We start from the raw sequence: 21,329 nt of genomic DNA, 5'->3' as shown, positions 1-21,329 counted from the left end.
CAGTCTGCTCTGAACTAGCTTCATGCAATCATTATGTGGCATGCATATTTTCTGTATTTCCTTGTTGTGGGCTTGAGCAGCGCATGCGTCCGCTGTCTCATTACCATCAATTCCAACATGGCTTGGAACCGAACATAATTTTATATTATGCCCTTGTGTTACGATCCTTGTTATGTTGTGTATGACAGTACCTAGTGATGGCATGACCGCATTTCTGGACTGTAGTGCTTTCAGTACACTGAGGGAGTCTGTGCAGATAATACTGCTTTCGTTGTTCTTGCTTACTATTTTCTCCGTAGCAAGAAACACAGCATAACACTCGGCTGTAAAAACTGATGCACACTGAGGAAGCCTTACTATTTTTTCCCAGTTCCCTTCCACTACTGCACTTCCAACATAACCTGTAGTTTTCGATCCGTCTGTGTAGAACGCGGTGTAGATATCATATTTTTCCTTTAGTGTAAGGAACTCTTGTATGATGTGTTCTGTTGGAGTTTGTTTCTTGTTGAACTGTGTGAGACTTATATCACAGACCGACGGAAAACTGTACCAAGGGGCAAATGCGTCGCAACGTTCTGCGACATTTGGTAATGTTTCTGATAAGTCAAGTTCTCGGCAGATCTCCTCAAACCGCATTAGCAAAGGCCTGGTTGCTTGGGGCTTATTTGTAAATATTATTCGAGACGGGCATGTTGTGACGATTGAATAACACACGTGTTTTGTTCGCGACCTAATTCTAAGAATGTATGAACATGTAAGTGCTTTTCTTCTATCTTCTAGTGATGGCTCATTTGCTTCAACATGAAGGCTCATTACTGGAGACGTTCTGTATGCTCCACAAGAAAAGCGGATACCTAGATTATGGTTTGGTTTATGGGGTTTAACGTCCCAAAGCGACTAAGGCTATGAGAGACGCCGTAGTGGAGGGCTCCGGAAATTTCGACCACCTGGGGTTCTTTAACGTGCACTGACATCGCACAGTACACGGGCCTCTGGAATTTCTCCTCCAAAGAAATTCAACCGCCGCGGCCGGGATCGAACCCGCGTCTTTCGGGTCAGCAGCCGAGCACCATAACCGCTGAGCCACCACGGCGGCACCTAGATTATGAACTGGATCTAATCTTTTTAGATATGAAGGCCTTGCCGAGCCGTACACTATACTCCCATAATCTAGACATGAGCGCACTACAGAACGGTAGATATGAAGTAGGCATGCTCTGTCCGATCCCCAGCGTTTCCTTGAGAGTACTTTAAGGATATTCATTGCCCGAGAGGCTTTTACTTTCAAGTTGTTTAGGTGCGGCAGAAATGTCAGTTTTTTATCAAATGTTATTCCTAAAAATTTATATTCTTGTTTTACCGGTAGTGCGGTTCCATTTAGGTGTAAGTTCGGATCGATCTGCAAGCCTCTTTTAAGCGAGAAAGCAACAGCCACTGTTTTCTGTGAAGAGAACTTGAACCCATTTTGGTCTGCCCAGATTGCTAACTTGTTTAATGTGAGTTGTACCTGCCTCTCACACGTTGACAGGCTGGAGGACGTGCAAGTAATCTGAAGGTCGTCGACATATACGGAATACATAATGGAGTTGGGAATTATTTTCGCTATGGTATTCATTTTCACGACAAAAAGAGTGGTACTTAGGATACAGCCCTGCGGTACACCATTCTCCTGGACAAAGCTCTTCGAAAGGGTTGCACCCAGGCGCACCTGAAAAGACCGGTCTGACAGGAAATCCTTCAGGCTGTTCAACATTCTGTCCCGGATGCCAAGATCTGCCAAGTCGCGTAGAATGCCATATCTCCATGTGGTATCATATGCCTTCTCCATGTCAAAGAAGACTGCCAGACAGTGTTGATGTATGAATGCCTCTCGGACTGTGTTTTTAAGCGGACGAGATGGTCAGTTGTCGAACATCCTTTTTTAAATCCGCACTGGTGGATGTCAAGGAGTTCGCGTGATTCAAGAATGAACATGAGCCTAACGTAGAGCACACTTTCAAATGATTTTGCTATACAACTTGTAAGAGCTATGGGCCTATAACTACTAGGAGAGGTGGGCGGCTTTCCAGGTTTTAAGAACGGTACGATAACTGCTTTTTTCCAAGCCTCCGGCATCTTTCCGGACACCCAATCTTGTTGAAAAATTGCAGAAGTGCTGCTACAGCAGCTTCGGACAGGTGGGGAAGCATTTGATAATGTACATCATCCGGGCCAGGTGCTGTCTGTTTACCGGAGGACAGTACGTTTTGGATCTCCTGAATTGTAAATATTGTATTATATGTTTCGTTTGTACTGCTAGTCGTTGAAATTTTCTGCTTTTCAGTTGTGTTTTTGTGTTTTATGAATGACTGTGTGTAGTGTGAAGAGCTTGAAACGTCAGAGAAATGTTGTCCTAGTATGTCAGCCTGTTCATCTATACTTGTTTGTGTTCCAGGGGCTGTTAGAAATGGTACTGTAAAGGGAGAGGATTTGCCGTCTAATTTACGAACCTGTTCCCACATCTTTTTTTATGTAATTGAACTGTTGATGGATGAAACATATATTTGCCATGAGGCTTTCTCAGCATTGCGACGACCGTACCGAGCTTTAGCTCTCGCCTTTTTAAAATTCGCGAAGTTCTCCTGTGTTGGGTACCGGAGAAATTTACCCCATGCTCTATTTTGTTGTTTTTTTGCTTCTTTGCAGTCTTTTGTCCACCACACTTTGTGTTTCGGTCGCACCACTCCTGAAGACTGAGGAATAGCAGTGAGACCGGCGCTTATTATACAATCTGTGAACTTTTCATTTATCTCATTGATGGTGAGGTTTTCTAAAACTATATCTTCTAAATTTGCGTTAGCTCTAAAAAGTGACCAGTCAGCGAGATGAAGCTTCCAACGTCGCGGTTTTGTTGAGATGATTTGTGGTGCAGATGTTAAACTAATTCGTACAGGAAGGTGATCACTGCCATATGGGTTGTCAATGACATCCCATTTAAAATCGTTAAAAACAGATGGCGATGAGAAAGCTTGATCGAGGGAGCTCATCCCTCCCGAGCTTGGGCAACAATATGTCGCTTTTCCTGTATTTAAAAGACAGATATTATTTGAGAGGATAAAATCTTCTATTATTTGGCCCCTCGAGTCACAGCGTTCGCTTCCCCAGAACGGTGAGTGAGCGTTAAAATCACCAACTACCAGGAATGGCTCCGGTAGTTCATTTATCAGGCCTTCTAAATCTTGTATTGTTCATGTCATGTGCGGGGGATGATATACAGAACATATCGTTATGGTTTTGTAGCTAACGACGCTAACCGCAACCGCTTCCTGTTTTGTGTTAAGATTGATTTTTTTTTGCAGGGAAACCGCTCTGAGTGACAATTGCGACGCCTCCTGAGAGTCTGTTGGCATGCTCGCGATCGCGTCGGAATGTTTTATAATGTCTCAGGATATTTGTATGTTGTGGACCGAGGTTGGTTTCCTGAAGACACAAAGCTACAGGAAGCATTGACCCAAGAAAATGTGTATTGTCATTGTAATTCCTAAGGAATCCTCTACAGTTCCATTGAAGTAGGAAAGTCATGTTTATGTTTTTGGATGCGAACTGAAGGGATTTACTTGTCTTCTGGGCCCGTTATCGGGGTCCTGTCTTTTCTTCGCTCATGAGAGCGATTCCGCCGCTGCAAAGCGGGCGGACTGGTAGTTGTATCCGTCACCTCACCAGAGGTGCTGGAGGACCGCGAAGCTGTGGATGTGTTGGTGTCAGGCCTCCCCCGACGGGGGGAAGTCCTGCGGGATGCTGACCCATGGGCCGGCACTCCCTGGCTTGTAGTTGGCAGAGCAGCCTTGGCTGTCTCTGCCTGGGGCGTTGATGGCACTGCCACAGGCGCGGTGGGAGTGGCCGCGGCAGGTGCCGGAGCGCTGTATGGTGCTACACCCCCGCGCACCACATCAGCGAAGTTGGGTTTTCCTGTGAAGGAGAATGAATTGGTAAGCGCAAAACGCCTCCTCGCTTCTTTGAATGAAATGTTTTCTTTGGTCTTTATTGTAATAATTTCTTTCTCCTTTTTCCAGGACGGACACGCCCTGGAGTATGCAGCGTGGTCTCCTTCACAGTTCGCGAAACGTAGGGCTGCGTCACATTCCTCAGAAGGGTGGTCCTTCGAAGCACATTTCGCACAAGTTTTACGGCCGCGGCAACTCTCTGAGCCATGACCAAACTTCTGACAGTTGAAACAGCAGCGGGGATTCGGTATGTAGTGTCTGACGGTGATTTTCAGGTATCCAACATCGATCGTTTCGGGCAAACTGCTGGTGTTAAACGTGAGGACCATGTGTATTTCTTTGTTGTCCTTACGGATTTTGATTCTGTGCACGTCAATTACATTTTCATCAGAAAGTCCTTCAAACATTTCGGTTTCTGTTAGATGGATGAAGTCAGCCTCTGAGATAACGCCTTTAACTGTGTTGAGAGATCGGTGGGGAGTCACGGAGACAGAGATGTCCCCTATAGAAGCAATGTTTGAGAGTTTCGAGCATTGGATGCTCTCACGCAGTTCGAGGAGTAGGTCGCCACTGGCCATTTTTGATACCTTGTAGCCAGGCTTTAAGGTATCTGTTAAACATTTGGTTACAAGAAATGGGGATATTATTCGGGCTTGCTTTTCGTCACTGTTGCTGTGTATCACATGAAACTTTGTGAATGTCGGTTTCTTTTTCGAAAAAAAGTCTGTTGCCTCGTTCCGCCCTCTTTTAAGAGAGCGATCTGGTTTGGAAAGGGGGGGAGCCATAAAAAAATTTAGTTTTTCGGTCCTGGTGCCAGCCACCCACCATGGAGTCCAACAAGGGGACGCGACAGGAACTTGAAAGCAAGTCCTGCCTACGCCTGCTGTACACCTTAACTATAACCTAATATGACTCAACTCAGGGTAGTTGGTCAGACACGGTTAATCCTCGCCGCCAGGAAAAAGAGGAAAAAACGAAGAAGAGAGGAGGATACAGGAAAGTTGTAAGAAAGGAAATAGGAAAGTGAAAGATAGAGGGGCGGGCCGGAAAAGGCGACTGCCGATTTCCTCCGGTTGGGTCAGGCCGGAGGTGCCGTCTACAGGAAGCTGGGGCCAAAGTGGTGTGTTGCCTCCGCCGAGGGGCCTTAAGGGTCCAAACGCTCGGCATCGGCTCAACCACCAGGATCCCCTTTTCCCCGGACACGGCGATGCCACGCACGGCTAAGCGCGGATGCTCGGGTCCGTGGTGACGCATTGTTCACCATCATCCCCCTGCGGGGATGTCCCTGCGGATGCTCGGGTTAACCCCGTGGTGTCGCCACTCACCAACGTCTGCATGCTGCAGACGCCTCCCTGCGGGGAATGTTTTGAAGGCCAGAGTTGGCTATCTTCCGTCTTCTGTTTCTCACTCGATGTGAGTCCGCATATGAATGCTGATTTCTTGTCTTTTAAACCTGATTGCGGGCTTTTGTATTATTGTGTTGCTAACTTGCACCTTTGTTGTCTATAAATCCACTCCTGTAACAGTCCCAAGAAGGGACTAACAGTATGTTCAAATAAATAAATAAATAAAATATGGAGTCATCGCTCGCGTCGGGCTTGATGTTGTGAATCACCCCTTTGCAGATATTTTCGGGGAGGGTGATGTATGCAGTAATTGCGAGAGTTCTGCCGTTCATTTGGATGTGAGTAAGTGCGGCGAGGCGGTGCGCGTCTGTCTCGTTGTTTGTGCACACCATGACGATATTGTGCTCACTCAGGATTCTAAGCGTACACCGTTCTTGCAGCTGAGTAGTGAGTGTTGCCTCTATGCCCTCTTCAAGGTAGGAGTGAACGGCAATTACTTGTAGGTAAAACGCTATTCGAAGCTTCATCACTATCTTGTACGTGAAGTTACTCAGGTTGAGTAGCCGCGGGAGCCTGCGTGCTTGAGTCGGTGATGGTGGTGGTCGCGTCGCGTCAGCGAGATTCTTGCGGATTAAGGTGTTCCATCCAGAGGTCGGTGGTTCCCCGGGAATAACTTGCGGAGGCGGCTGCGTTTGAGCTGTCTCAACGGTGGTGTATTCCATTTCCGCGGGGTCGTATCCTTTCACTGCTGACACTTATGAGGCGTTAACAGCTATGGTCAGGCTGGCGTCGACGTGGCGCGGCGAACGCTACCGCTCGAACGCTGCTGCAACGCCGCACCGGCCGCTCAGCGGTGGTGGTAGTGAAAAACTTTATTATGCAAAGAGAGTTTGAGGGTCAAAAAACCCTGCTACATGGACGGTATCCTTAGTCCGGGACACTGCACGACGAGGCCCCGTCTCGCGCCCGCTTTACTAGAGCCCTTTGAGACTCCAGTGTGGAGCAGTTGAGGAGGGCAGTCTCCCATGCCTCTCTGGAAGGGGTAGGGGAAGGGGGAAGGTGAGGATTCTGAGTACATGCCCACACCATGTGAAAGATATCGCAGATCTCTCCACAGTGCAGGCAGCGCCCATCTGTGTTCGGATCGAAGTGTTTTGCTGTGGCAGGACAGAGAAGAGTTCCTGTCTGCAGGCGCCGCAGAGTTCGCTCCTCCGCTTTACTCAGCCCCTTGGCAGGTGCTGGGTAGAGACGGTGGCTGTCGCAATAATGAATTAGGATTTCGCGGAACCGCAGAAGCGGTTTATGAGCTTCTGAGCCAGGAGAGCTAGGATGAGGAGCCCGGTGTGTGAGCGCTCGGGCGGCCGCATCAGCGGCCTCATTGCCTCGTAGACCCTGGTGGCCAGGAGCCCAGATCACTTTTGTGCGAGTTGGATCGGCGGGAGCGCGTCTTAGAATTTGGGAGGCAAGAGGGGATATTTCGCCTGCAAGATAATGTTCACAGGCCCTGCGAGAGTCTGTGATAACTGTTCTCGATTTTGGATCGGCGGCAGCGAGAGCAATTGCGACTTCCTCCGCTCGTGTTGAGTTTGGGGCCCGAAAAGATAGCCCATCGACATTTATTCCCCCGTGGACTACGGCAGCCGTGAAGAATCCCGTGGGCGACGGCCCTGTGATGTCCACAGCTCCGCCGAGCCCTCTGTATGGATATAAAGAGGGCTCGGCGGAGCTGTCTCTCCGCTGCGAAGGTGTTAGGCCTAGCTGCCAGTCCCGTGCCGCTGACCGGTAAAGTGGGTGAGAAAGTGGCAATGCTGGACTCACCGAGACACCAGCAGTGTTAGTCGATGGAGGGCTTCGACATGAACCCGTTGATCGCAAACTCTGCACGATTCGAAGCAGGAATTGGGTAACATTGGGAGGTATTGGCAGATCATATGGAACGTGCGTCCGACCACTGCGAACGCTAGCAGCGATCGATCGACATGAAATTCCTAAGCCATCCGAAATCAAAATCCGGGGCCAGTATATACCACAAGGCCGGCAAAACACCACGACCGTCAAAAAGCTCGGAACTACTACGCAGCTGATAACCAGGATGCTCAGCCGCATATGCAACAAGTATTACGGCATAAAAGAGGGACGCAATCCGCCTGGTGCAAGTTTTTGTAGTCTTACGAATAATGTATATGACTGCCTACCTCCACCTCACCCAGTCAGAAATAGCAAAACTAGAATATCTGATACGGGCGGCTTACAAAACGGCACTGGGTCTCCCAAAGACAGCATCAACATCGCGCCTTATATCTCTCGGCATCCACAACACGCTTCAAGAAATCTGGGAGGTTCAAAGATTGTCACAGCTGAACCGCCTGACCATCACTCGAACAGGTCAGACCCTTCTAAGCAAGGAGCACCTCACAGTATTCTATAGGGTCGACGAACGGACGGAGCTGCCTTTATCAATCCGCCAGAAGATCCATGTCCATCAAATCCCCAGAAAAAATTCAGGGGGGCGCTTTGTTGACCTAAAGTGCGGTGAGGCGAAAGCGTTAAGCGCGGTGTTGCTGCTTGTGTCACTGATTGTGGTTAAGATGTTAAGCTTCGCCTCTAAAAGTGGAACGCGACAGCGTCTTGGAACGCTGCCAGGGAGTCCGCAGAACGCCATCGCCCGTTCGGCTCTACGCCTCGCTCGTCGGCGAATTGGTTTTTGAGGAAAGGAAATGTAACTGTCTCGCATATCACGGTGGACACCTGAACCTCGCTCTAAGGGAAGGGAGGAAGATGGGTGTGAATAAAGACATCGTATTCACTGGACGCGCCTTTCTTCACTCCGAACCATCGAGTTCAGCAAAAACTTTCTTCTTTCAGCTGCACACAGGTACCTTACCTGTTAAAAGCTGGTTACATGAAAGAGACATATACGTCCCGTGGGGCACCCATTGCCTTCTGTGTAGGAAGGAGGAAACAATTGACCATGTTTTTGTCGACTGTAATAATGCAATCTTCTTTTGGGACGTGTTGCAGCGAACCATAAAAAAGATTTGCCGCCCACTCCGCACGGCATTAGGTTTCTGCCTGTCGAAGACGATGGAGCTCCATATGACACCATTTTTCTGCTTGGCTTGCATGCAGTGTGGCGTAGTGCCACGGCATATCGCCATTGCGATCCTGAAGCCATGTCTGTGTATCAACATTTTGTTGAGAGTGTCTTGAAAATTTACGATGTGTTAAAAGACCGAGGTTTTGACGAAGAAATTGTATCCCTTTTCCAGAATCTATCCCAACTGAAGAAGTTGGAATGGTCGCTGGAAGCGAGGAGTGCTGTAGCCATGTATATAGCCATGTAAATAGTCACATATGTTGTAATGCACTGTATTCCCACGCCTTTGAAGGCAATAAAGAAAAAAAAAGCTGGCATGGCGTAGTGGCTAGCGTGCTCGTCTCGCACTCCGGAGACCCTGGTTCAATTCCCCAAGTCGACTAATTTCCTACTCGGTTTTATTTATTTATTTTACTTGAAGCATCGCTATACCATCCATTTAATTGGCTGCATGGTTACTAGCCAAAGTACAATTGGCCGCGTTTGAAATGCGCGCACTGTGACGTCACGACCATTTCGACCAATTGAAAAGGTTTGGTTTGGTTTATGGGGTTTAACGTCCCAAAGCGACTGAGGCTATGAGAGACGCCGTAGTGGAGGGCTCCGGAAATTTCGACCACCTGGGGTTCTTTAACGTGCACTGACAACGCACAGTACACGGGCCTCTAGAATTTCTCCTCCAAAGAAATTCTAGCCGCCGCGGCCGGGATCGAACCCGCGTCTTTTGGGTCAGCAGCCGAGCACCATAACCGCTGAGCCACCGTGGCGGCAAAACCAATTGAAAAGCGTAACATTTGTGTCGACTACTCCTGCTTACAACGACAAGGCATCCAAAGCCTTAATATGCATCCCACATTTAACGCGGAGAGAAGAAACGCCAAAGCCGAAAGCCTGCGCAAGAAATGGGATAGGCGCCCGAACACGCTCTACATGGATGCAGCCGGTTCAATCCAAGGGCGGATGACCATCGCCGTAACGAACCCCGAGGGCAAACTGATCAACTGCGCGTCAGTGAGCAAGTCCAACCCCACACACGCAGAGGAGGCAGCCAATGCGCTAGCTACCAACCCACACGCTAATGTACTAACAGATTCACCAAATTCCTGCAGAAATATAAACAAAGGACTAATCTATCAGGTCTCACACTCTTAGCCAAGCGTGCTCCTAATCAAGCCTCAATCATATGGTTTCCAGGCCACACGGAGCACGCGGGAAGGAATGATGCCGCCTACCGGCACGACCGAGCTCTCTTATACCGGGATTCACCCCTAGCCGACGAGGCAGAGGAACACATTAAACAGCCCATAATCAGCTTCGCCGAACACCTACAGGCCTACAGAGACAGGCAAGACAGATATACCCCCACCTCACAAAACTCTAGACAAGGTAAATTGATTGATTGATTAAAAACATCTTTATTTGTTCAGTATTCTCAGAACATGTGGGTGGGCCGCCTAGTCCGGTAGTCCATTGGCTGCTGCTGCTGCGCTGGCCCTCCCCACCAGCCAGTGCTGACGGTCAGGATCATCGCTGAGCAGAATAGCCGCCCACTGCTCCTCCGGGTGGTTGGGAATGGGGTCAACTAAGGGATTAAATTGGCATGCCCACACCATATGGTACAGGTTAGCTACCTCTCCACACCCTTCGCAGACTACAAACAAACACTCTCGTAACTCCACTTAAACTCCACCAATGGTACCCCTCGCTTTACAAACCAGAGTGCCCACACTGTGGAGAAATAGCGACAGCTTTTCACATGGTGTGGGCATGCCAACTCAATCCTGCCATAGCCAGACTTCCGAATCCCAATATGGAGTAGTGGGAGGTCACTCTGCACAGCGAGGACCCCGACCAGAAACGAGGACTGGTTCGCAGATCCCACGCTGCGGCGCAGGCCAGTGGGCTGCCGGAACAGGCGGACCACCCAAGGCTCCAGTAATTGCCATTGTTTGGAGAAAGTTTTCAATCGATGGCCAAAACGGGCACCAGTGGTGAGGCAAAGAAGAAAACTTCCGCGTGGACGAAAAGAAAGAAGCCAGCCGAAGAACAACAATGGCCGAGGTGCAGCAGGAACTGAGCTCGGTGCTCCGCGAGAGGAGCCTGCTGTCGGGCGTGTTGGACAAGATTGAGGCCATCACCAGGGTCAAGAGGGAAGTGCTCGTCTACGGTAAGTGGGCCACGAGTAGCGCTCCACCGGCGACGCGGGCACACAGGCGGGCGTGCGAGCCGTCCCACACGATGTGGATGGTGTTCAAGGGGCGACCTTATGCTCAGGCAGTCATCGGTAACCCGCTTGTCAGTGACTGTTAAGTCTAAGGCGGCAGTGAAAGAATGAAAGCGTGGAAATGAACCGACTGGCTCTCTTGAACGCAGCTTTTGTCGCTTTTAAAGAAGAGGGCAGATAGCCAAGCCTTTTGGGTTGTGTTGGGTTTAATGGCACATAAGCAGCTAAGGGCATCATGCGCCAAACAAAGGGTACAGGAAAGGTTTTCTTCAGAATATATACCACATGCTCTGGGCTTGCCCTCGAGACTCCCCCCCCCCCCCCCCCTAGAGGCTTGCAGCTCTCGAATCCAAACCAGTGGGAGGCCGCATTGCTCAGTTCCTACTCGGACACACAGATCCGTGTTGTGACAAGAGCCCTAGAAGTCGCCGAACGCCACGGTCTCATGGCCACTTGATGGGACTGTAACCCCACACCGTCAGCTACATTTGTCGACGAAAATAAAGTTTATCCTCCTCCTCCTCTTCAGAATATATAAAAACGTGTAAAACTCTTCGGTGGTGCAAAGGGCTTAAAACTCAGCGGCGATCCTCCCAGGGCAAGGATCTAGAGGTTCCCAACTCATCAAATACAAAACCTCAGCCTTCTTCTCAGGAACAATAAGGTGTTTGAGGTGTATTACCATATATAGCAAGGCGCAGGGTCGGAATTAGAGCTTTTCAAGGAGACCTGCTTCCCTTAAAAAACTAATAACCCTTGGAATATCAATAAGTGCATCTTGTGGGAATCCTGGCTTTTCGCCGTCGCCTTTGCGCGGCTAGCCGGCCTCCCGCGTTGTTTCTCCTCTTTCCCTTGCTCCCGCCTCAGGCGGTGGAGAGGCGGCTGGGTGACTAATCACTGTCATTTAGCCACAGCTCCGCCCCGGCTCCCCAAGGACCTTTGCCATTGGCGCCTTTTGGCGGGAATTTGGGACCCGCTTTGGGCGGCCGCGCGCTGCGCGACCGTCCGAGCGGGGCCCAGAGAGAGAGAGATCCCTCCGAGACAGCGTAATGTGCGTACGTTACTGTTTGTCCGTGCCGGCCTTGCCGTTCGGACCAGTGCTTACTCGAGCTCGCCCGCACGTGTCCTCTGACCTGCAGCGGCTCGAGCCTGTCCAGCGGGGTCCAGCGACCTCAGACAGGCGTACCTTGCGTTGATTGCCCCTCTCTCTCGCAACCGGCCCAACGGTCGACACGAGAGAGATCACAGCACTGCCGCGGAGACATTCTCCTGCAGCGGCGTGCTAGCGGTGCGCATTGCTCGAGTCGCTTCGTGCGCGCAGCGGAGCCTTGCTCCTCGCGCGCCCCCGGGACGGGGTGACGATTGAGTGTGTGTGTACTGCTGAAGGACGACGTGAATAAACGTCTCCTTTGTGAACTTGGAGGCCTTCTTTGCGGCGAATCGCTCTCCTCCCAGCGGAGGTTGAGTGCGCTGCATCGGTGTCCCAGGGTGTGTGTGGTGACGGCTGATCGGGGCCCTTGGCTCGCGCGAAGCTCGAACCCGCGGTGGGTGGTGGCCTGTGTCCACTTAGAAACCCACAACTACTTATCACGTTGGGCGCCAGTTGTGGGTTTCTAAGTGGACACAGGCCACCACCCACCGCGGGTTCGAGCTTCGCGCGAGCCAAGGGCCCCGATCAGCCGTCACCACACACACCCTGGGACACCGATGCAGCGCACTCAACCTCCGCTGGGAGGAGAGCGATTCGCCGCAAAGAAGGCCTCCAAGTTCACAAAGGAGACGTTTATTCACGTCGTCCTTCAGCAGTACACACACACTCAATCGTCACCCCGTCCCGGGGGCGCGCGAGGAGCAAGGCTCCGCTGCGCGCACGAAGCAACTAGAGCAATGCGTGCCGCTAGCACGCCGCTGCAGGAGAATGTCCCCGCGGCCGTGCTGTGATCTCTCTCTCGTGTCGACCGTTGGGCCGGTTGCGAGAGAGAGTGGGCATTCAACGCAAGGTACGCCTGTCAGAGGTCGCTGGACCCCGCTGGACAGGCTCGAGCCGCTGCAGGTCAGAGGACACGTGCGGGCGAGCTCGAGTAAGCACTGGTCCGAACGGCAAGGCCGGCACGGACAAACAGTAACGTACGCACCTTACGCTCTCTCGGAGGGATCTCCCTCTCTCGGGCCCCGCTCGGACGGTCGCGCGGAGCGCGGCCGCCCCAAAGCGGGTCCCGATTTCCCGCCAAAAGGCGCCAATGGCAAAGGCCCTTGGGGAGCCGGGGCGGAGCTGTGGCTAAATGACAGTGATTAGTCACCCAGCCGCCTCTCCACCGCCTGAGGCGGGAGCAAGGGAAAGAGGAGAAACAACGCGGGAGGCCGGCAGAGCCGCGCAAAGGCGACGGCGGAAAGCCAGATTCCCACATCCCCCTCTCCTTAAATGCCCTCCTACCCATCGGCAAAGCACGCGGCCAAAATAAAGAAACCAATACACAAAAAAATAAGCTACACTTCAGTTCCAAAATAAAGAAATGAATACACAAAAAAAACTAGATACACTTCAGTTCCAGCCACAACAACGTAAAAAAAAAACAAAGGAAAAACAAGGCAAACAACACTTGCATACGCTTCAGTAAATCAAAACAGCTTGCAGATTATATACACTGTACACAAGATGTGAATACAACTGTACAGCTATGTTACAGGTGGATGCCAGCCTCAAAGTTCGGTGGCGCGGCCCAGTGGGCCTGTCGGCGACTCACCGCTCGCAGACTTCAAGTTGAACAGTTTGGGAGGGCCGACGACTGATGGCGGTCTTCTTTCCATTGATGTAGGGTGCGTTGATGACGACGGGGCCGCGGCAGAGCACTAACCTCGCGCCCTTGGACACGAGGTCACGTGCGGGCACAAGACAGTTAGTGCACCCCTTTCACGCCGGCTGAAACGGGCGAGGACGTTCGGCGGCGTCCAGATGTGTAACCTTGTCCACAGCGAGGGGTCCTTCTCATCCTCGCGCTCACGCAGAAGGACACAACGGCACAACTCACAGGCGTCGCCTTGGCTCATGGTTACGCGCGCACACAGCCACAGCCACAAACACGCATACACCGGCACGTGCGCGGACGCTGGTCGGCGACAACGACCCCCCATCAGAAGCGTCCAGAGGCGCCGCGGCGAGGGTCAAAGGGTGCACTTTCCGCCCCCCCCCCATCGCCCCAAACGCCCCGCCAACTTCCCCTCCATACGGGCCGCACAAAACTCGCACCGCGACACACGGCTCCTTAACGAGCCAACCACCCACAGTCGGGCCGGAAATGAGAAAAGGCGCGCTGTACAAACGACACCTAATCTTTTGCTTCTAGAAGATAAGAGCAAGCACGAGCGGGCTGAAGTTTGCCTATGTACATCTCGGTACGTTAGACAAAAACAGACGAGCAAGCGGGAAACGAAAGTGGCTAGAAACTGACTCAAGCAAACAAATAAATAAACTGAAAAACACACAAGGCTGGAACTGAGCATGCTGCCAAAACAACAACAGAAAAAAAACACACCGTGCTTCACCTGGGTAGGGCCCGACGAGAAAGCTCGCCAGCTAGCTGAGGCTGCCTGCCTTCGGTTGCGGAAAAGTCCGCCGTCCGGCATCAATCACACAGGTGACCGTCGCCTCAGATTGTACCGGTGCTCCGTACGCTTGCGTTCCGCAGCACCAGTTGTGCCTTTACACTTGCCTTTGATACCAATGGGTACCGGCGCAAGCTCATCAGACCGTGACGCGTAGGCCTTCAGGTCAATGAACCCCTGCTTGCTCCTGGGGAAAGGCCCCATCAAATCGCAGGTGGCCATCTGCCACGGACGCACACTGTCAATCGGTTTCATCATTCCAGGCGGCTTGCCACCCCGTGACTTCACCGCTTGACAGACATGGCAGGAACGGCAATAGCGGATAATGTCACGCTTCATGCCGGGCCACGTCACCGATTGACTCAGTTTTGCAAAAACTTTGGAGTCACTCAGATGACCGGCCAGTGGTTCGTCATGAGAGAATCGCAAAAGTACGCCTCTTAGACTTTTGGGGATAACCACCTAGAACGGGTCGATGGACTCGTCATCGGTGGCTATGTACTTCAGCACGAGCCCTTCATGGTCCAGCAAATATGACTCCCCGGGGTTCGCCGCGACACACGCTGGCTTCTGCCCCCCTGCGCCCGCTACAATACAAGTAGCGTCACGGCGCTCCGTCTCCCTGAGACCGTCGCTCACCTCGCGACAAAAGGGGTCATTTTGCTGGGCTTTCAGTAGCTCTTACGGCTGAAAACGATTCCAGTCATCCCAGAGGGGAGCATGGTCTCGTCCCCACTCAGGTTTGCAGCCAAAATTTCCGTTCGCGTCGGCACCTCCGAGGCGCTCACGAAGAGCTTTGCCTCTCGTCCGCTTTGCGAAGCGCTGCTCGCCTGGTTAGCGGAATGGGTTAACCCGTTTGCGGGTTCCCCCTCCTTGCCGCCCGGCGGCTCGTCCGCTGTTTCGCCCCCTCCGCCTACAGGCGTCAAGGCGCCGCTGGCGAGTGGGGCACGGGATAGCGCGTCAGCTACCACGTTTGTGCTCCCCTTTCGACACTGCACGGAAAAGTCGTAATGCTGTATCAGGAGAGCCCAGCGCGCTAGCCGACCCGCAGGCTCGCGGAGCCGCATCAGCCAACTGAGCGCACTGCACCCCTGCCTCAGTGGAGGCTTGGGCGGGCTGCACGAACGAGGGAGGCAAGGCTCCTAGTTCGATGAGCGGCGCGGTTTCCACAGGGAACCGGCCAGCGCCTCGCCGTTCCCAGAGCAGAATTGACTGCTCGCGAGGCACGGCTGCTGCTGTTCGAAACTGCCGGTTGCGGCAGCGTGACACGAACTCCTTTCGCACTGGGCGGAAAGCGTGCACAGCTGAGGCATGTGACCAGCGGATGCACCGCAGGGTGCTTCCGATACAGCTCCAATGGGAGCCACGTGGTCAACATTTTGGGTTGTGTCACCGTAAACCCCAATGGGGGCCGCGGCCAACCACGGTGTCTAGCTATTCGAAGGAACAGCAGCCAGCGGATCAAACGACGCTACAACTCCGTAGGGAGCCGACATGTAGCTGCCGAGTGCCGCGCTGGGGGTGGTAGACACGGTGCGCAAGCGTGATCGTCAAGGCGACCTGCTCGGCTAATGTGCCATCAAAGGCGTAAGCGCCAATGACTTAGCACGTTGGGCGCCAGTTGTGGGTTTCTAAGTGGACACAGGCCACCACCCACCGCGGGTTCGAGCTTCGCGCGAGCCAAGGGCCCCGATCAGCCGTCACCACACACACCCTGGGACACCGATGCAGCGCACTCAACCTCCGCTGGGAGGAGAGCGATTCGCCGCAAAGAAGGCCTCCAAGTTCACAAAGGAGACGTTTATTCACGTCGTCCTTCAGCAGTACACACACACTCAATCGTCACCCCGTCCCGGGGGCGCGCGAGGAGCAAGGCTCCGCTGCGCGCACGAAGCAACTCGAGCAATGCGTGCCGCTAGCACGCCGCTGCAGGAGAATGTCCCCGCGGCCGTGCTGTGATCTCTCTCTCGTGTCGACCGTTGGGCCGGTTGCGAGAGAGAGTGGGCATTCAACGCAAGGTACGCCTGTCAGAGGTCGCTGGACCCCGCTGGACAGGCTCGAGCCGCTGCAGGTCAGAGGACACGTGCGGGCGAGCTCGAGTAAGCACTGGTCCGAACGGCAAGGCCGGCACGGACAAACAGTAACGTACGCACCTTACGCTGTCTCGGAGGGATCTCCCTCTCTCGGGCCCCGCTCGGACGGTCGCGCGGAGCGCGGCCGCCCCAAAGCGGGTCCCGATTTCCCGCCAAAAGGCGCCAATGGCAAAGGCCCTTGGGGAGCCGGGGCGGAGCTGTGGCTAAATGACAGTGATTAGTCACCCAGCCGCCTCTCCACCGCCTGAGGCGGGAGCAAGGGAAAGAGGAGAAACAACGCGGGAGGCCGGCAGAGCCGCGCAAAGGCGACGGCGGAAAGCCAGATTCCCACAATCTTGACCTAAAATCAATGACGGATGAATAGGAATGTGTTTTAGAGCGCAGCTCTTTGGCGTCCGTTCCTGGGTTTCGCGTCGGCGTCGGCGTCGGCGTCGGCCTCGTAACCAGCTCCGCCCCCAATGTCACGCTTTTCAATTGGTCGAAATGCTCGTGACGTCACAGTGCGCGAATTTCAAATGGGGCCAATTGTACTTTGGCTAGTAACCATGCAACCAATCAAAGGGATCGTATAGTGATGCTGCAACTAAGTTGGACTGAGTTTAGTTAATTGCTTAATTAATCAATTAGCCTAATTAATATAGAGGAGAATGAAGATGTCAGAAGAAAAGAAAAGAAAGACGCGCGCCGCAGCGACAACGACGTCCGCGGAAGGAGACGCTGCTGAAAAAAACAGATAAGTACGAAGCCGCGTTCCCTCCACCACCACGCACTTCCCCACTCAGTAAGACGTTGCTCGTTTCATATACGTTGTGTCGAACATCCTAGACAGTTCCAACAATTGACAGGTTAATGACAGAACACGATGGATAAAAATACAATAATATAAATATGAAATAGCCTAATTAACCTTTCTAGTTAGACCGCATAAATCAATAAAACCGAGAACGAAATTGGTCGAGTTGGGGAATCGAACCAGGGTCTCCGGAGTGCGATACGAGCACGCTAGCCACTCCGTAATACCAGCTGAATGGTTTGGAATGAACACAGGCGCGTCTAGCTAATACGGCGTCTTCGTTCACTCCCATCTTCCCCCTTTCCCTTACGGCGAGGTGCAGGTGTCCACCCAGATATGCGAGACAGATACATTTCCTTTCCTCAAAAAATAAATTTACCGTCCAGCAAGGCGTACAGCCGAATTGGCGAAGGCGTTCTCTGGACTCCCTGGCAGCGTTGCAAGACGCTGTCGCGTTCCACTCTTACAGGCGAAGCTTAACATGTTAACCACACATCAGTAACACACGCAGACAGCCAATGGACGCGTATTCGCTGGCAGCACTTGATTCATCATTCACAACCACATTCTTAACGTACGCTCTCTTGCCGCACATGCCAAGGACGTACACCACGATCACATTCTGCGCCATTCCTCTGTACTTTGCTTTGCTGAAACCTGGATGGATCCCGAAGAGCCTCTCGAAATCATAGATTTCCTATACTGCTGTGGTGCTCGCAGAGACCACAACAGAGCGGCGGGAGTCGCTATCTACTTGCGCACAGGTCTCTCTGCAATACCAGTCGAAATGTTTGGCACGTCACATGAAGTTCGCGAACTGTGCGCCGCAAAGTTGCCCAACGGCTTGCTGGTAGTAGCTGCCTACTTCGCCCCTACCGCACTCACGAAAGACGTCGTGCACTTCCTGCAACTCGCATTAACCGTCCATCGATCCACACCGATGTTAGTAGTGGGGGACTTTAATGTTGACATAAAGACAAACAGCAATTTCCTAACACTTATGCGGGAGAACATCCCGTTCCTCTCGCTCGTAACGCGTCCCACGGCTGTGACAACCTCGCGAGGCACTTGTATAGATCTCGTCTTTGAGAATCAAGCATTGGTGTACCAAGTCGAACATATATCAGTCTCTTTCTCCGACCACAAAGCTTCCTTCATGACTGTCAAGAACTGTTAGTGGAGTCTTTGTTAAAGGAATACGTGTGAAAAATAAAAAAAAATCTGTGATAGCGCATACATGTGTTGCTCGATTTCTTTGCCTCAATCTATCGAAAAGGTGAAACAGCTTATTTGCTGCGCTCAAATTTCGCATTAGGAAGTAACGTAATCGTCGGCAATTTTTTTCTCAGTGATCAAGTTCTGTGCATTAAAATAACTTATGGTTTACTGTAAGTTCATCTGCGCATTTCTCACAAATAGGTTTGTCTTCTTTTGTTAGTAAGAAGTTGTGTGTAGCGAGTGTATGTCTAATACGGAGACGGCATAAAATGACTTCTCTGAACCGTTCCTGGTGACTGCAAGTTCTGCATTCGCCAAGTACGGGCTTTACCAAATGAAACTTGTTATTTACTTAATGGTCCCAGGTTTCCTGCCATTTAGGCTCTAGATAACTGTGTATTAACTTCATGCAGTCTCTATGGGGTGCGTTGATGTCCTTGATTTCATGACTGCGAGCTTGTGCAGCACATTCATCGGCTCTTTCTTTACCGTATACTACAACATGGCTCAGCACCCAACAGAATTATACTGTATGTCCCTGTGTTGCCGCCGCGGTGGCTCAGTGGTTATGGTGCTCGGCTGCTGGCCCGAAAGACGCGGGTTCGATCCTGGCCGCGGCGGCAAGAATTTCTTTGGAGGAGAAATTCTAGAGGCCCGTGTACTGTGCGATGTCAGTGCCCGTTAAAGAACCCCAGGTGGTCGAAATTTCCGGAGCCCTCCACTACGGCGTCTCTCATAGCCTTAGTCGCTTTGGGACGTTAAACCCCATAAACCAAACCAAACCAAACCAAACCAAACCAAACCTGTGTTGCGACTTTTTCTATACTGTGTAATATTGTCACGAATATTACACAGCACACAGAGACACAAGAACTGCTCCAGTCTGCCGAGCGGTCACCAGCAAGAAGACGAACCACTTCTTCTTCCTCGTCACAAGCGAGATGGCGAAGCACTTCTTCTTCGTCCACTTCTGAGCCGTATCATTGCTCCCTCCCCTGCAGCATCGCCTCGACGCGGGCCGCTTTCACAGAGGGGAAAATGGGTTAGACACGGAAAGTGAGACACAGCTATCACGACACACAACCGGCGGCACTCAGCGTCAAGTACAGTCAGCAGGACGGTCGTGGTACGGCTTCATACGAACGACGTGCACAACATCCGGATGCGGTGGTCTGCGCGAAGGGCGGCCTGGGGTTGCCGGTGAAACTTCGTACGTCACGTCGCTAATGCGGCGGAGAACTCGGTAAGGTCCGAAGTATCGGCGCAGTAATTTTTCGGACAACCCACGGCGACGAACTGGTGTCCAAACCCACACATGGGCGCCTGGTTCGTACGTAACAAATCGCCGTCCGAGATTGTAGCGGTCAGCGTCGGCGTGCTGTTGACGGTGTATTCGCTGCCTGGCCAGTTGACGTGCTTCTTCAGCCCGCTGAACGAAAGTGGCGACGTCAAGATCTGGCTCTAGGTCACACTGAGGGTCGACGGGCAACATGGCATCCAAAGAAGTAACAACTGGACGACCGAAGACAAGCTGGAAGGGCGTGAGCCGCGTTGTCTCTTGCAGGGCCGTATTGTAAGCGAACGTTACGTATGGGAGAATTTGGTCCCATGTTTTATGCTCCACATCCACATACATGGAGAGCATGTCGGCCAGGGTTCTGTTAAGGCGCTCTACCAAACCATTTGTCTGTGGGTGGTACGCTGTTGTACGCCTATGGCTGGTGTGGGTCAGATCTAGGACTGCCTGAGTCAAGCGGGATATGAAAGCAGCTCCACGGTCAGTAATGATAACCGCAGGAGCGCCATGACGCAGCACGATGTTGTGTACAAAAAACGTAGCGACTTCGACAGCAGTTCCGTTTGCAAGCGCCGTTGTCTCAGCGTACCGCGTCAAATAATCCGTCGCGACAGCAATCCAACGTTTTCCAGTGGATGACTTCGGGAAAGGGCCGAGTAGGTCCATTCCCACTTGTTGGAAAGGAGTCTTCGGAGGCGCTATGGGATGAAGAAATCCTGCGGGTTTGAAGGGAGGAGACTTACGGCGCTGGCAGTCGCGACAGGTTTTGACGTATGTCCGCACTGATGGAAGTAATCTTGGCCAGTAGTACCTCTGCCGAATCCTCGCTAAGGTACGACTGACCCCCAGGTGGCCGGCAGATGGTTCGTCGTGGCAAGCGCTCAAGATATCAGGTCGCACCTCGGACGGGACTACGAGCAGAAATGTTGCAGTGTTGCTCTCAAAGTTGCGCTTGTAGAGGACGCCGTTCTGCAGAGTGAAGGATTTGAGTCCACGAAGAAAAACAAGAGGAATGCGGGGACCGTCGCAGCCTTCCAGGAACGCGATGAGCGGCGCTAACTCTGGGTCTTCCCTTTGAAGCTGCGCCATATCGGTTGCGCTAACAGCACCAAGCAAAGAGAAGTCTTCAGTGATTTCCGGGGAAGCAAGGTCCACTGGCGCGCGTGATAAACAATCCGCATCTTGGTGCTTCCGCCCCGACTTGTACACGACCGTTACGTCGTACTCCTGCAAACGGAGGCTCCACCTCGCCAACCGCCCAGATGGATCTTTGAGGCTGGCTAGCCAGCATAACGAGTGGTGATCACTGACAACGCGAAATGGTCTTCCGTATAGGTATGGGCGGAACTTACTGATGGCCCAGACTACCGCAAGACATTCTTTCTCAGTCGTTGAATAGTTGCATTCCGAGCGCGAAAGTGTACGGCTTGCGTATGCGATGACTCGTTCGGCGCCATCCTGCCACTGTACCAGGACCGCCCCAAGGCCTACGTTGCTAGCATCAGTGTGTATGTCAGTTGCTGCGGCGTCATCGAAATGGGCGAGTATCGGTGGACGTTGCAGGCGGTGGCGGAGCTCCACGAAAGCATCCTCTTGGTCGCTTCCCCACAAGAAGGGTGTGTCGTCTCTGGTCAGCGCTGTTAAGGATTCAGCTATTTTGGAAAAATCTTGGACG

General features: G+C 52.4%; 1 protein-coding gene and 1 pseudogene across 1 annotated transcript in view; both read left to right on the top strand.

Moving 5' to 3' along the window:
* The first annotated feature begins 3,575 nt into the window (after window positions 1–3,575).
* LOC149361191 (uncharacterized) overlaps window positions 3,576–21,329 on the top strand; it is a 100,311-nt pseudogene continuing 82,557 nt past the window's right edge.
* LOC149361198 (receptor expression-enhancing protein 5-like) overlaps window positions 10,413–21,329 on the top strand; it is a 29,027-nt gene continuing 18,110 nt past the window's right edge. The window contains exon 1 of the mRNA XM_089569462.1: window positions 10,413–10,593. Coding sequence (XP_089425588.1) covers window positions 10,479–10,593 — 115 coding nt within the window. The 5' untranslated portion in view covers window positions 10,413–10,478. The remainder of the gene's footprint in view (window positions 10,594–21,329) is intronic.

The sequence above is a fragment of the Amblyomma mixtum genome, chromosome 2, assembly GCF_055824585.1.
Source record: "Amblyomma mixtum isolate Tamu chromosome 2, ASM5582458v1, whole genome shotgun sequence".
NCBI lineage: Eukaryota > Metazoa > Arthropoda > Arachnida > Ixodida > Ixodidae > Amblyomma > Amblyomma mixtum.
The sequence above is the reverse complement of the archived record's forward strand: the minus strand, read 5'-3'. Positions and strand labels throughout refer to the sequence as shown.